Source organism: Gymnodraco acuticeps, unplaced genomic scaffold (assembly GCF_902827175.1).
Source record: "Gymnodraco acuticeps unplaced genomic scaffold, fGymAcu1.1, whole genome shotgun sequence".
NCBI lineage: Eukaryota > Metazoa > Chordata > Actinopteri > Perciformes > Bathydraconidae > Gymnodraco > Gymnodraco acuticeps.
In genome coordinates, this window is record NW_022991064.1 from 2774202 (window position 1) to 2789903 (window position 15702).

The 15702-nt window shown below is 44.5% G+C and overlaps 1 protein-coding gene across 23 annotated transcripts in view; it reads left to right on the forward strand.

Annotated features, from left to right (window-relative positions):
• adgrb2 (adhesion G protein-coupled receptor B2) overlaps positions 1-15702 on the forward strand; it is a 215074-nt gene that overhangs the window by 55348 nt on the left and 144024 nt on the right. For all 23 annotated transcript variants that reach the window (XR_004571081.1, XM_034236727.1, XM_034236722.1 and 20 more), the window contains exon 2: positions 2717-3608. Coding sequence is in view for 22 of the 23 variants with exons in the window: in XM_034236727.1 (XP_034092618.1) it covers positions 2732-3608 (877 nt within the window). In the remaining variant the exon portion in view is untranslated. The remainder of the gene's footprint in view (positions 1-2716; positions 3609-15702) is intronic.

A 15702-nucleotide genomic window follows, 5' to 3' on the forward strand; every position in this document is an offset into this window, starting at 1 on the left:
CATTGTCCCAAAATAAAATGTGCTTAACGCTTCTGACTTCTTCTCATCCGTGAAATACGCAAAAGATTTAACCTATGCATGGTTTGGCCTATAACACCATCTATCCACACTTTTGATTGGGCAAGATAGACTTCTATTCTTTGTAAAGAGAAAAAAAAAGCACTTTTTAAAGCATATACCTGATATGTAAAAGCTCAGTGTCATGGGGAAACCAGAAAAGCTATTTGTCATATTCTGTACTACAGAATATTGCATTACATTCCCAGTGAATCCCTGGATTTAACGGTTCAGTGACACGTTGTTAGCGGGATATGTGCCAGTGGCTGCGATGGAGCCTGTATGGATGTTATATCATAGCATATTTGTGAAAAGTATCTGAGCGTGCTCAAGTGACAAAGTCTGACTATAACCCCATCATATGCCAGACAGCATGATGTCCTTGAGCATATTTCACAACATGCTACATTAGCTTTCACAACACTGCCATGCATTTGTCAAAGTGTCACAGCAGCCGGAGCCGACGCTGTTTAAAAGACCTCTATGTCATGTTTTCTGTGTACAAAAATCTGCAGGTGAGAATTCTGTAAGGGAAAGCCAAGTCTGAGCAGAGACAGAAAGACAGAGAAAGAAAAGCAGGAACAAAATCAGAAAGTAGAGGTCAGGACAATATTGTGTTTCAGTTACTTGTCTCTCGGTAGAAGCTTCTCCTACAATAATCACTGCCTGATAAGCTAAAGGAATTACAATGTCTTATTTTATTGTGGTCTAAAGTACAATTATGACCCTACCCTGACATCTACTTCACTTACAAAAGAACGAGGAGAAAATCCTCACTTTAAAATGTTCCTTTGAGCAACTTGTTCCACTCTTATTCCAACCAATTTAGCCGCACTGTACAAATTAAACTCAGCTAATTCTACTCCACAATTTCTTCTGCTCAGCAAGGTGAACTAGAGGTTGCACAAACCTTCCTGTGAACTCAGTGTTACACATTTCATATCTGCAGAAGACAATCTGTGTCCATCAGAAACACCATGTGCATGTGTACCGTCCGCGAGCATGACAGTAAAGCATTTTCTGCATTGTTTATCACTCTGAGCCAGCATCAGCAGAATGCATTTTAACCTGGGATGATACACATTTCTAACATATTTTCACAATTCCAGTATAATTGCAATAATTACCTCGTCCATCTCCCCTGCTTTGTAGCCTCCCTCCATCAGCAGTCTGCTTTCCATGTATTTCAAGCTCTCATTAACACCACCGTCCTATAAGCCCAAGTGCCTCTTACTGTCCAACCTTTGTTGGGTATCTCTTGACATGGTAAAGTAACCACAGTTCCTAGCCCCTGTTATCCAGGGCCTGCATGTGTCTAATGCTGTAGACTACATCATTAACAGGCCTGGATAAACCCTGTGAAGTGCATGATACTGCTGTGTTTCATTAACCTGGGCCTTAGGGAAGTGGAGTACTTGCTCTAAAAGGACAAACCTGCTTCTTAGAGGCTGCTTCACATGTTCGGTGACCTCAGTTGGTGCTACAAGGAAGAACAGTTTGATATAACAAGGCAAGGCAAGGCAAGGCAATTTATTTGTATAGCACAATTCATACAGTAATGCAATTCAAAGTGCTTTACAGGATCAAACAAGGGAACATCTTGCATCTGAGCCTTGTTGTTTGTCCAAAGGAGGATGGTAGTGTGAGAACAGTAGGCCTTCAATTTGAAATAGCTCTGCTTCCTTTTAGCGTTTTTAGCTATCTAGCTGGTAAACCTTTTTAGCAAAGAAGAGAAGTAATGGATACCATTAACTGCCTTTTTTTACGAGAAGATTTCGTTTAAAAATCTTTTATTAGGTTATTAAATAGACCACAATTGGACACGGAGTGCTCCTTTAGATCTCATTACAGTTTTAAACCTATATGAATATAAAGCACAGACGGATAAACTGCCAACCACAACCAGGTTACAGTTATTACTAAAGTATATACCATCTGGGTGGCTGGGTATCATGCCATAGGGTTGCTGCAGTAGTAGATTACAACAAACATTTCCAGTCTCCCACACATCAGTCTCAAACTACATTTATGCAGAACCACTTGCGACTCTCGTGTGATGGAGCAGACACAAGGGGTATACAAAAATATAGAGGGTATTGAAGTAGTTTCAGGCAAAATACTAAAACAATGTATATGCTGTTTATGGGTTTTGTGTCAGGAGTGTGTGTATTGTGTGATGAAAATCAGGCTGTTGGCGGACCCTTACTGTGTTGGAGATGGTAATCGTTTGCCTGAGCCTTGGGGGAGCTGCTCAGCAGGTGGTGCTGTGTGTCTGTGCGTACGTGCATTTGCCCGTGTGCTTGTGTGCAAGTATCAGCAGGAAAGGCTTGTGCAGGTCCCACAGTGCATGTCTCAAAAGCCAAGTCATCAACCCTTTTTAATCCAGCCCAGCAGGGATGTGTTTCTGTTTTTGGCACTGTATGTGTGCGTTTGAAGAACGACTTCATGAGAACTGCTGCTGTAAACTTGGTTATGTTATACTCTGAGGCGAGGTTAGAAACTCGTCCTAGTTCCAACCAGACAAGATTATTTTGTCTCGACTTAAACTGGAATACTGATAAGTTCTACTTTTTGCCCAAGTCATGTTGGTTTTATCTAGTTGAAGATATTTCCTGATGTGTCTAACATACCGCCTTCTCTGCTCTCTCTTCCTCTGCAGGACGAATGTCATAGGATGAACACTGCTGGTGGGGTGTGTCTGTCTGTGCTGTCCTCTCTCCTGGCTGTGGCTGGGGCCCTGGCTGCCGTGTCTGCCCTCGCTGTAGCTCCTCTCTCTGCCCTGACTGAGGCTGCCAACAGCGTCCCTAGCACCGGGGCAGAGGGGGCCCCCTCGCCCATCTCCTCACCATGCTCCAGCCTTGTAGCTGGGGTGCTTTATGGGTCTTTCTCCCTAAGGGAGCTCTTTCCATCCAGGGCGCCGGGCTGTTCCTGGTCCCTGGAAAACCCTGATCCCACCAAGTACTCCCTCTACCTCCGCTTCACCCGGCACCCTGTCATCTGCCGAACACACTCCCCCATGCTCCTCTCCCTTGATTACCACCTGGCCAATCAAAGCTGTCCCCTCCACTTACAAACAGCCGCTGCTAAGGATCAGCAAATCATTGATTTGTGTGGCAGCCAATCCAACTCAGAGGGACCGTACTCGTTCCTACAGTTTGATAAGAACTTCGTCCAGCTATGTCTAACGAGACATCCAGCCGCGGACGAGCCCCAGGTATCTAAGGAAATACTGGAGCTGAGGCTGGTAGAGGTGTTGCTCATTAACAACGAGAACTCCAGCCAGTTTACCTGCGGCGTGCTCTGCAGATGGTTTGAGGAGTGTTTACGCACAGGTCACAATGGAGACCAGGAGGTTTCTGACGGAGATGGTTGTGGGATGACGCAGACGGGATGTATCTGTCCGAACCACAACATCATGGCACCACCTGTTCCCTTGCTCCCGGAGACGCCCCACAGTTTCAGCAACGGCTCGGTTCTTCCTGATGACTGCTGCGTCACTGAGCTGCACTCCAATGAAGCAATCGTCATAGCACCCCGAGATGTTCGACAAGGTAGGACTATGTACAACATTATCACACTTGCATTGTGATAATGAACATTTGATTAATGCCCTGTAGACAGATGTTATTTATTAATAGTACCTAGTGTTGCAACATCTGCCAATACTAGAAAGGTACAGTATTCCCTGCTCTTAAAAGTTAAAATATCCCATTTTATTTGTGATGGTACTTTAAGAATAAAAGTGTTTGTGGATGTGCGAAAGCAGGCTAGTGTGTGTGCGCAGTGGGAGCTGCTTCCACTCACTGCAGGCATAGTTGGCTGTTTCTTGAGTCATATTCACGCCGCAAATATAAGTGCTTTTCGAACCGCACATCATTTGTCCACAAAGCAGACTTACGTAGCTACATTTGGCTCTAAAGTCTTGCTAAGGGTTATGAGTTGTGCCTATAACACAGAGGCTCTTTAGTCGGAACCGAGACGGAAAACTCTTTATTGCTCTGAAATTGTTAGCGATGGTGCATTACAGCCTCAGTCTGTCCATTCTTACCTTTTTAACTAAAAGCTTGACACATACAACATCACTGCTTACTTACTAAAGGGAACTAACATTCACTCAGAGCGTTTCACTGAGAGGCAACCAAACAAAATGCCTCACAGTACTGCTCACACTTAACTATTTTATAACCAGCTCTTTCAGAACCTTCTATAACCAGTGACGTGAAGGTGGAGACGTGGTGTCATGGTGTCTTTTCACTATTGATTTGAGGTACTTAATCTTAGTCATAATTATGGTAGAGGGACACTGATGTTAGCTTATACATTACAAAACATAAAATAATGTATCCTCATATAAACAGATCTTGTGACTCCATCTTGCAAACAAGCAACAATAACAATTACAAACAATATGTTATCCTGGCTTTTGATCGGCCTTAGGGAGGCCACGTGCCTCTGCTTTACAGAGAATTTATTATTTGGATTTTGTTTGTTGCCCTTTTAATTAAAAAAACGAAGCAGTTCAAAGGCGGCCCTTTTAAACCTTCCTTCAAAAGATTTGTGAATGTCTGTCAGAAATTCAGCCCTCTGATCTATATTTTAGATATTCCCCCATGTGGCTAAGAGGTGTGGCGCATACTTCAGTGTGTGTGTGTGTGTGTGTGTGTGTGTGTGTGTGTGTGTGTGTGTGTGTGTGTGTGTGTGTGTGTGTGTGTGTGTGTGTGTGTGTGTGTGTGTGTGTGTGTGTGTGTGTGTGTGTGTGTGTGTGTGTGTGTGTGTGTGTGCGTGTGTGTGTTGGTGTGTTTCGGTGTCGGTGTGTGTGTATGGTTGTGTGTCGGTGTGTGTGTCAGTGTGTCTGTGAGAGAGAAACCATCTGTTGACAATGTTAGGACAAGATCAGATTTGACACCTATGCACACACACAGATGCGCAGGGTAATTCATACATCAATGATTTGAACACGAGGCAGTCATCCCCTTAGCACACACACCACACAGGAATATGCAGGCATGTGTGTGTGTGTGTGTGTGTGTGTGTGTGTGTGTGTGTGTGTGTGTGTGTGTGTGTGTGTGTGTGTGTGTGTGTGTGTGTGTGTGTGTGTGTGTGTGTGTGTGTGTGTGTGTGTGTGTACCTTTAAGCAACATAGATAAGCGTTTTATCCATACCGAGATGGACTAGTGCTTGTACTTAAGCTTTCTTATCCATTTTAGTTCATCACCGCCACCAGAGTATTTCCTTTAAGTTAAATCAAAACTGTGACCTAGAGTTGATGCTATAGAGAATGTATCTATACACCAATCATATAGTTTCTTTGTATGTGTTAAATGGAGATTATCTTCTTTCTTGTTGCTCCTTTGCATTAGGACTTTTTTTAAGTTCTGTTTTTGTTGGGTTTGATAGGCCCTCTTACCTATAAAGCACATTCACCTTGATTTTTCTACACAGTACAAAAACATCCAACTAGAGTCTTGAGGTGAAAACCTTTGTCTGAAGAGAGGTATTGTGTTTGGGAATATTATCTTATACTGCTGACAGCTAAGGTAGAGATTACGCCGTGCTGCTGTTAATAACTAGAATCACTTTTTTGTCATTTTTCGTAACAAGGTTCAGTAACAAGGACAGTAAAAAACGTAAGGAAAGTGGAAAAAGAATGTGTGCAGTGCTTGCAGCTCAGCTTATACGTTCATGGACTGGTCATTGTGGAAAGTTGGCTTGAATTTTCAATTTCAGAACTAGCCTATCTACTGTTCAAACAGTAGATCAACCACAAGCTCAATTTGATGTTACTGACTTATTAAGGCTGAAAGAAAACCAAGGTTTTTGTAGAGGCCAAGAGGGAAAGGTAGCACACAAATCAATGAAAGTGTTACCATGGTGAGGAGAAGAAAATGAGTGAAAATGAGAAGCTGATACACAGCGGTATATTTGTTTTTGTGTCAAACTAAATTGAGTGTCAGTTATGATGGTGTCTGTGTTAGGGCTGTTGGAGGGTGATTTCTGTTGATTGACAGGAGAACCTGGGGATCTTGTTTTTTTTACAGACCTGACATGCAGTCGCACAATCTCTCAAGAAACAAATATGTGTGTGTATGGGAATGATTTTACAGTATTTGGTTTCTAAGACTTGCATCATAAGCAAGAATAAAAATAATTGAAGAATGTGGCCAAAAGTCTCCAGTGCTTTAAAATGCTGTCTTTATGTTGGTCTTATATTGAGAGTAATACACATACTGGAAGTGAGATCGGCAGTGTGTCCAATCCAACGGGGTTTTGCTGATTGAATGCTTGATTTAGTAAAGACAGACACATGTATTTGATGCCTTTTCGTGTTGAATAAAAGCAAGAATAGAACTATACACAAAGACTATATACAAAATGAAATGAAGTGTTTTAAAAATAGCATAATTGAGCTAGTATTGCCCCTTAATACCCAATGTATATGAAAATTAGACAATATTTGTTTAAAGTTGGGGTAGGTACATTTGAGAAACCGGCTCGAGATCGCTAGAATTTGAAAATACACAACCGGAGAAAATCTGCCACTTCCTTATAGAGCCCCTCCTCAAACACACACGAATGCGCACATGACCAATGAGGGCACGAGATAAGTTTGTGCCCCGATGGAAGGCTGACAGGCAGGTAGGCCATCCAGTTATTTTAGCCGGGCCGGCTAAAATGATTGGTCGTGCTTTTTACAGTATTACGGGTTCCACAGATGACATTTTTTTATGGATTTTTTGTCAAAGCACTTAAGTTCTTATTCATAACACTCCGTTTGATGTCTCACTATGGGATGCGCCTCAACCAATTTATATATACAGTCTATGGCCTCAACGCATATGCAAACAGAAGCATCAATCTCATTACGCCAATCCTGATTGGCTGGTGATCTTGACGTCAACGTCAGGGAATCCACCCACCCTTTAAGTAGCTTGCGCTACGACGCAGCGTCATTCAAACACCTCTTCTCGCTTCAGAGCACATCTCGATTTATCAGTAACTGGGCTAGCTTAACGGTCCACAGTCTGAACCCAAAGCTAACATTCGGTCGATGGGCGCTTGCAAGAAGACTGAGCAATATTAACACACCAGTTAATATTGTAATCTGCCTCGCCGTTCTTTCTGTCGAAATAACGGTAAGGTTTGATTTTTTCTTCAAGCTAGTAACATACCTGTTGCTAGTTTTTTCTTCCCTCCACACCGACACCACGGTAAAGAGGACGTTCTCTTTTCTCTCTCACACCAGAGGAGACAGAGATAGAAAAAAAGGGTATTAACACACCAGTTAATATTCTTTAAAGAATAAAATCTACACCGTCGCCTTTTTTCCTTTCGGACCAACGGCAAGGTTGGATTTTTTTCTCAGTAACGTACCTGTTACTAGCGTGTCCACTCCACGCCGACACCCCGGCGATCGAAGATGGACCCTTCTCTCCCTCACACCAGAGGAGTCAGGGACTCGGAGGTTCGGCTATGCGGCTGCGGGTTTAAGATTTCAGGCACAGACTCACACCAGGTCTGCTCGTCCTGCCTCAGACTGGAACACGCCCGGGAGGCTATCGATAACCCCGGCTCGTGCGGGCATTGTACCCGCTTCACCATTAAGAGCCTCCGCCGACGGTTAGCACGCCAAGCTAGCTTGTCGGGTCAGGACCCCCTCATGTCCGCTGATTCGCCGGCCGGCAATCGAGACATGGTGGCGTCCGCCGCAGAGATTGAGCCCCGTGCTGTGTCAGATTGGGGCTCAACAACAGCGATGGCCGCTGAACCGGAGCCCCACGCCGTTTCAGGCTGGGACCCGGTGGCGGCAAGAGCCGCGAGAGCGGAGCCCCGCGCTGTGTCAAGCTGGGGCTCCCAATTGGACCTCACCATGGTTCCACCCGCGGAGGATGTCCTGGAGTTGGACTATATGGAGGACGAAGAGGATACCTCTGAGTTCCTCCTGTCTGACTCGGATGAGGATGACATCTTCGTTTCATCGGCTCAGGCTGCAAAGCCGGGAGCGATGTCCGCTCCCCCGGGCGAGAGCACACCAGCTTCGCCCGTCCTAAGCATGGACTTTCAGGCCGTGTGTCAACGCGCTGCGTCCAGGCTGGACATCCCATGGCCTGAAGTGGCCAAGGAGACCTCCAGATCTCGCTACGAGGGGAAGAACTTGCCCCAAGCAGCGAGGACGAAGAGGCAGCTCCTTCCAGTCTTTCCGGAGATGCTGGACGAGGTGTCGGTCTCGTGGAGAGACCGTCCCTTTAGCAACAAGGCCCCAATTCAGGGTGCCTCCTCCCTGGACTGTGACGGTATGGAGAGGCTCGGCCTGCTCCGCATGCCGCCCATGGAACCGCTGGTGGCAGCCCACCTCCAACCGAGGCTGGCTTCGACACCGAGCAGGAACCCCATGCTACCGGCAAAAGGCAGACCGGTTCCAGTCAGCGATGACCGAACGGGCCTATAAAGCCGCAGCTTTGTTCGCCAGGGCACTCAACGTCTCCTCGCTGCTGACCGCCTACCAGGCGGAGCTCTGCGAAGACATGTCGAGCAAACCTGAGCCTGCCGTGTGAGACGAGATCGCAGCGATCACGGACATTTGCCTCCGTGTGCAGCGCTGTGCAGTCCAAGCCACGGGCAAAGCACTGGGAATAATGGTGGCTCAACCAGATCCGGAAAAAAGAGGATGTTCTGGACATGCCTATTGTTCCCGAGGGCATATTTGGCTCCGCTCTAGCTTCAATGCAGCTGAGATGCGAGTCAAAAAGGAAGGGAGACGAGGCTCTCCAGCTCTGTCTCCCCCGAAGGGTCCAGCCGCCACCTCCAATGGTCCCGCGGCAGGCCTTCACTCAAGCTGTCTCACGTCCTGCCCGGTTCAAAATACCGAAGCAGCAGAGACCGCAGCCCGTCCCGGGTCCCCAGCCCAGGCACGAGGCAAGAGGGAGCTGGCCAAGAAAATCTCCGGTTCCGGCAGCTGCCGCTCAGGCGCAGCCTACCCAGGTTTTCAGCCACCAGGCGAGGAAGAAGAAGCGGGCGGCCTGACAGCCTCCTCTCCTCTCCTCGATGAAGGAGCTGGAAGTTCCCTGTTCCCCAGCTCTAGAGCACGTTCCAGTGTTGGATGCTCATGTGTTTTCGGGGAGCCGCCATGCCCCCATCTTCCCGCCCCCTCGAGTGATGCCAGAACGTCATCCTCAAGTTCGCGCCATCAGGGAAATGGACTTAACATCGAAGACAGCAAGTTCCGCTGCCTGTTTAAGTCACACAAACACATGTCATCATTGTTGTTTCAAAATAAATAATTTTCCACTGTCGTTTCCAGGCTTGAAGCCAAGAGCGCAGTCAATAAAAATGAAAAGAAAAACAATAAAAACAATAAACAGTCTGTCGTCTGCCCCTCTTTTGAGAGTGGCTGCAACCTCTCTCAAAAGGCGGACAATAGACGGGATTGTGAAGGCATCACCACCACGCGCATGCGCAGTGTCGGCCGGGGTTGTCAACCTAGGGTACCACCGTGTTCAGACACTAGAGTGCCCCATAACACAACAAATAGAGACACTGAGGGCAGACGACAGAGATTTGTGACATCTCCGCTCGCTTTGAGAAGCGAAAAGTGGATGATGCGCACAGATTCTGCTTGGGTTTTCAAGACAGTAACACGGGGCTACAGGCTCCAATTCGCTGTCACCCCCCCTCACTTCTCGGGCATTCTGTATTCACAGCGATTTAAACGCACCGTTAGGCGTGGACGCGCTCGCGCACGTTTGGCCTCCGGTCCTTCTGTACGCGTTCCCATCCCTGGCTTTGATACCCCCAACTCTGGCCAGAGTGAGGGAACAACGTCACACACTTATCCTGATAGCTCCACACTGGCCTGCAATGTACTGGCTGGCGGAGATATATCAGCTGCTGTGCGGGCAGCCGTGGCAGCTCCCACTACGCAGGGACATACTGTCTCAGGCGGGGGGGACGATCTTTCACCCACACCCAGAGCGCTTGGCACTATGGGCCTGGCCCGTGAGTGGTACAATCTGAATACAGTGGGGCTCCCTCAGAAGGTGATAAACACTATTCAGAGTGCAAGAGCTTCCTCCACCAGGTCTCTCTATGACTGTAAGTGGAGGGTGTTTGAGGAGTGGTGCCTTCAAAAAGGACACATCTCTTTTCAATGTCCTGTCGGGGTGATTCTATCATTTCTACAGGACTTAATTGATAAACACAGAGCTTTCTCTACGATCAAAGTGTACCTGGCTGCTATTGCTGCATGCCATGTGGGCTTTGAGGGAAAGACGGCTAGCCAACATCCTTTGGTCTGCCGTTTTAGGTCACTGGTGCCCTTATGGGACTTGGCAGTGGTTTTAGATGGGCTCACTCGACCTCCATTTGAACCCCTGGAAGAAGCTGACATGAAACACCTGTCACTGAAGACAGTGCTGTTACTGGCTCTGGCATCTGCCAAGCGAGTCAGTGACATTCATGTGCTCTCTGTACATCCTTCATGCACTCAGTTTGCCCCGGGGCAAACGAGAGTGTTGCTGAAGCCCAACCCTGCCTTTATACCTAAGGTGGTTGGCTCATGTACCCCCATTGACATTGTGGCATTTCCTCCGCCGCTGTGTTCCTCTGAGGAACAGCGGCCGAATTTGCTGTGTCCAGTTCGTGCTTTACGCATCTATATGGACAGGTCAAAAGAGTTTCGTTGCAATGACCAACTCTTTATATCCTGGGCTAACCCTCAGAAGGGCAAGCCCGTTACCAGGCAACGGCTCTACCACTGGATTGTGGAAGCGATTGCTCTGGCTTATACGAGTCAAGGTTTGCAGGCACCAACGGGCCTGCATGCTCATTCTACTCGTGGACTGGCTACATCCTGGGCTTTGTTCAAGGGTGTTTCCATCCAAGACATTTGTGCAGCAGCGAGCTGGTCCTCGCCGCTCACTTTTGTCCGCTTTTACAGGCAGTGCTGGGTCCCGTGTTGAGACAGGGTTCTACCTGTTAAGTTCTGGTTGTTTTGGTGATTTTCGAGATAAGCATGTCTAGCAATACGGGAGTTTCAATATCCCATAGTGATACATCGAACGGAGTGTTATGAATGAGAACTATAGGTTACTTACGTAACCCCAGTTCTCAGAGTAACATGAAGTGAGATGTCTCACCAGACGGCCCTTCTTGCTAAGGCGAAGCGAGAAGAGGTGCTTATTTTGAATGACGCTGCGTCGTAGCGCAAGCTACTTAAAGGGTGGGTGGATTCCCTGACGTTGACGTCAAGATCACCAGCCAATCAGGATTGGCGTAATGAGATTGATGCTTCTGTTTGCATACGCGTTGACATCTCATTTCATGTTACTCTGAGAACTGGGGTTACGTAAGTAACCTATAGATATTCATTGCTATCTGGATGTTAAGAGCATTCCAGGGAATATAACAAAAAGTGTTTCTCGAGCCGGTTTCTCAAACTTACCTACCCCACCTTTAACATCAATATGTGGTTTAGATGTTATCAGTGTTAAGGGGTTAATACATTAATAGATTTGATGGACAAAGACCGGAACCCTATGGCTAACATTAAAAAAGAATAAGAAAATGGATTTAAATTATAATAGCAGAGTCCAGACTCCCCGGAGCAAATCTTCATTAGATGTTTACTTTTTAAACACATTTATTTGTTCCTCTTCTTACAGGGAGGTTGAAGGACACAAATGTATTTGCTCTGATTACCTTTCATGACTAACAAATCCAACTTGAACAGAGACATTATGTCATTTCGGTTAACCTAATTGTATACAAGGTAAATGTGGTCAATCTACCTGTTTGATCCATGATAAAGAAATGAAATGAGCCTAGTGAAGGTCAGTCTGTATAATAGACTATTGTCCAACACAGCTTGAATCACAATTGGAAGATAACAACTTTGCTGAGCGGTGCCTTAAAATGGGTAGCCTTTGTGTCGAGCAAAATGTTCCACTCAAAGAAAAAAAGTTAGCCGACTGTTAATCTATGACTGCGTCTCTCAAGCTGCAAGCGGACTCATCACTAAATGTACTTTGTTAAAGGACATCCTCATACTTTTCAAAATACATGGGCACATTTTATTTAATAGAAACAATTTACAAAATAACAACACATTGTATCAATATTTTTCTTTTCAAATAAAAAATGAATAGACTACGTTTTCAATTCAAAGAATGAATAAAGGTCAAACGGATGTGTTTTTATAGCGCTTTCACCCAAGCACTCAATAATTCAACTCATTCACACACATTGATGGTGGAGAGCTTCGATGCTAGATGCTGCCTTGACAAGGAGAACAATTTGTGGTTCAGTAAAATGTTCCATGGATATTTCAACCTGAAGACACAAAGAGCTACAGTAGAGATCAAATGGCCAAAGCTGCGATTATCAGATTTGTTACTGGGGCATTTATTTTGATAGTTCTCGTTCACATGACGCTTGTCTTGAAGGATGCGCTTATTTCCTGGTCTTGATGTGCATACATTCTCCAAAACACAATCATTTTGTCACATTTTCCAAATATATTGCATCTAGTAAGGGCTGCGCTCTTCAGTTCAAACTTCCTGTCACACTATTTGACCAGAGAGACCCCCCCGATAATGTTCCTATGTGGCTAACAATAACTGAAAAGGATTAGCTAACCAATTGTGATCTTTTTTATAAATAGGGGGGTCATCACTTTACACAAAAATAGATCAGAATGTGCTCCTGTCAAGTGTTTTCTTACATGCAGTTAAAAAGGAAGAATTGTAAGAAGGGTTGAGTCAAAACATGAGAAAGAGATTACACAAAGTAGAGGTGGAGAGTAATAATTTAAGCTTTGCTTTCAAGAGCCTCTGACTCAGCAAGAGTGTTGTTGTTCTTTTTTAGAAAGGGAGAGAAGGGGGACAGGAGGAGGATGTGGGCAAGATACTGGCTCTCACCCTGAAAATGCAATGTTAGGTTTACAGTAATTCTGCTATTTTAGGGTAATTAGGACATGGGGGAATTGTTTGGAAGAAAACTGCCTTCCACACACAAAGGCTTCTTCTTTCTTATCAAGGCATCTCTGCGGTTCACAGCGGTCTCTATGCATGTTGAGAGTTTCATCATAGAAAGACCAGCCGCTAACCAACATGTATGCAACATCAGTGTCTTTGAGGTAAGATGGAAAAAAGGCCAACAAAGCTTCCAGGCAATTAGCATGAACTCAGTATTCTCCTGACACTTGGCATTAATTTACCCAGCGCCTCTATCCTTCTAGCTTTTGTCTCAAGTATCAGTCCTCCTACACCATGTTTCTGCCTCTGTCCCTCTTCCTCTCTGAGTGTATTAGATGATACAATCCCCCCCTGCTGATTGAATCCAGAGAAAAACGATAACCTTCCCCTTAGCAAGGTGAGGCTCCCCAGAGTTCTACGTATTTGTGTAAGTATGTTGTCAGAGCCATGCAATAGAAATAACTGGAATCTAATTGGCGCGGTTCACTCTGCAAACATGCCAATAATCCACCCAAAGGAACAATATTATGTAATACTGTGAACTCTAAGAGAAACTACAACATCTCTCTGTTTATCTACATTCACTTCTATATTAGTCTAATTTAATTGCGTTAACATCTAATGAACTGACCGAAAACCATTGTTCCCACAGGGTTTGAGTGAAAACTTTTGAGAACTATTGGATGTAATGCCTTGAAATGTGATGTTATGCCTTTTAATTTTAGTGCAGACATTTGTATTTCCCTTTAAATATCCCTTATGTAACCTAGTTCCGTCATGATGTCTTATATTAAACATGTGCAACACTTTTTTCTATAACCAAATACCTGCACCATCATTGCAATTCCCATCAGCCTGATCTGTACTTCATATTTAGTTGCTAACATAGTGAAATGTGTTGTTAGCGATAGATCAAGTACAGCCTCACCGAGCTGCAAGGACTGCTGCTGAACCTTGGGCTTTCTTTTAATGTCCTCAAAACATACGTGGAATTGATGTTATTACAGTTAAGTGGTTTTGAGTGGTGTATTTTTGTATTAAGATCAATTGGATCAAATCACGCATTAATAGAGATGGTTTTAGGCTCAGGGCCCGTTTCAAGTTATGATTCATCCATAAATCACTCGTATAGCAGTGACACATTACAGGAGGAATGCTCACCAACTGAAACAGCAGATTTCAGAAAGATATAGGATAATTAATTTTTAGAGCTAATTGTCAGATTTATAATCCCAATTAAGTTCCCAATACAATAAACCAAGTTAGCCTATTATCAAATATTTATCGAATATGTTCTTTTTTCTTTTTTAAATGTACTTTTATTTAGTTTGATCTTTATGATTTAAGCATTTAGTCTTACGCATTTGTGCTTATGTTTTGATATAAGTGTGCTAATGCTGCCATTTACCGCACTAGCACTGCAGTAAATACGCCACCATGACGGATGATGGATGCCTCCTGTCCCTCTTTAAGGTATTCAGATCCACAGGGAAGATACGGCCCTCCCTTGGTTAGCTCTATAACTATCAAGAAGCAGATTTATGTTATTGTAAAAGCATAGGTTTTCTCATGCTAGCTGTCAAGGGTTGTGTTGACATGTAGACGGCTCATTCATCCAAGGAATATCTTTACATAGCGAATGGTCTTCTTAACACAATTGTTCTCAATCAACCATCAATCATTCATAGGGAAATTACACCATCCTCTATGTGTTGGCCCATCCATCATGCTGCAACCACATTACAGCCTTTTAATTGAATTAGTTGACTTGCAAACATTAACTTGGGGGTGGATTTGGAAGCTTCATCATAGTTGATATTTCCACTCTTGCATTTTTGCTAATCATGCTATAATTTGCTTTATGACAAAGTTACAGCAGGTTTAAAATACAGTGTGACATAATAAATAAAACACTTTAACCAGGTCAACCTACCTCAAGTAAGCTTTAGGAGAAGGACAGACACATTTTATCTACCATATTGTCCAAAAATACTTATTTCTTTATGCCAGGTGTCTTTTGAATTGCATATGACAAAGATAGGCACCTGTGGTTATCGCTACTGATAGTAATTTTTGTAAGTTCAGTTTTTTTTGTGCAGTCAAACAGTAATTGCAGACACTCTTTGGTAAATGTTTGTTGTATCTGTATAAGCATTGTATTATATTGTGAAGTGGACTGGTTTAGGACCATAAAGAACTAACATGTATTGTCCAGTAATATTCTTCTTCCACACAGTACTACGGCTTCCACAGATGACATTTTTGTATGGATTTTTGTCAAAGCACTTAATATATTCATTGCCATCGGGATGTTAAGAGTATTCCATGAAATATAACACAAAGTGTATCTTGAGCCGTTTCTCAAACTTACCTACCCCACCTTTAAGCATCTATGAATTGTACACACACACACACACACACACACACACACACACACACACACACACACACACACACACACACACACACACACACACACACACACACACACACACACAGGTAAATCCACATAATCACTGTGAATTAGCATTAACGCAGTTCGTTTTTTTATAAGCAGAATGAGGGAGGCATAGAGGGAGACAATGAGGAAGAAAGGGGGGACAAATAGAGAGAAAACTAGAGAAAGGACTGGGATTTGGCTGGGACACTTGAGACCAGATCACCCTTGCATTTAGCA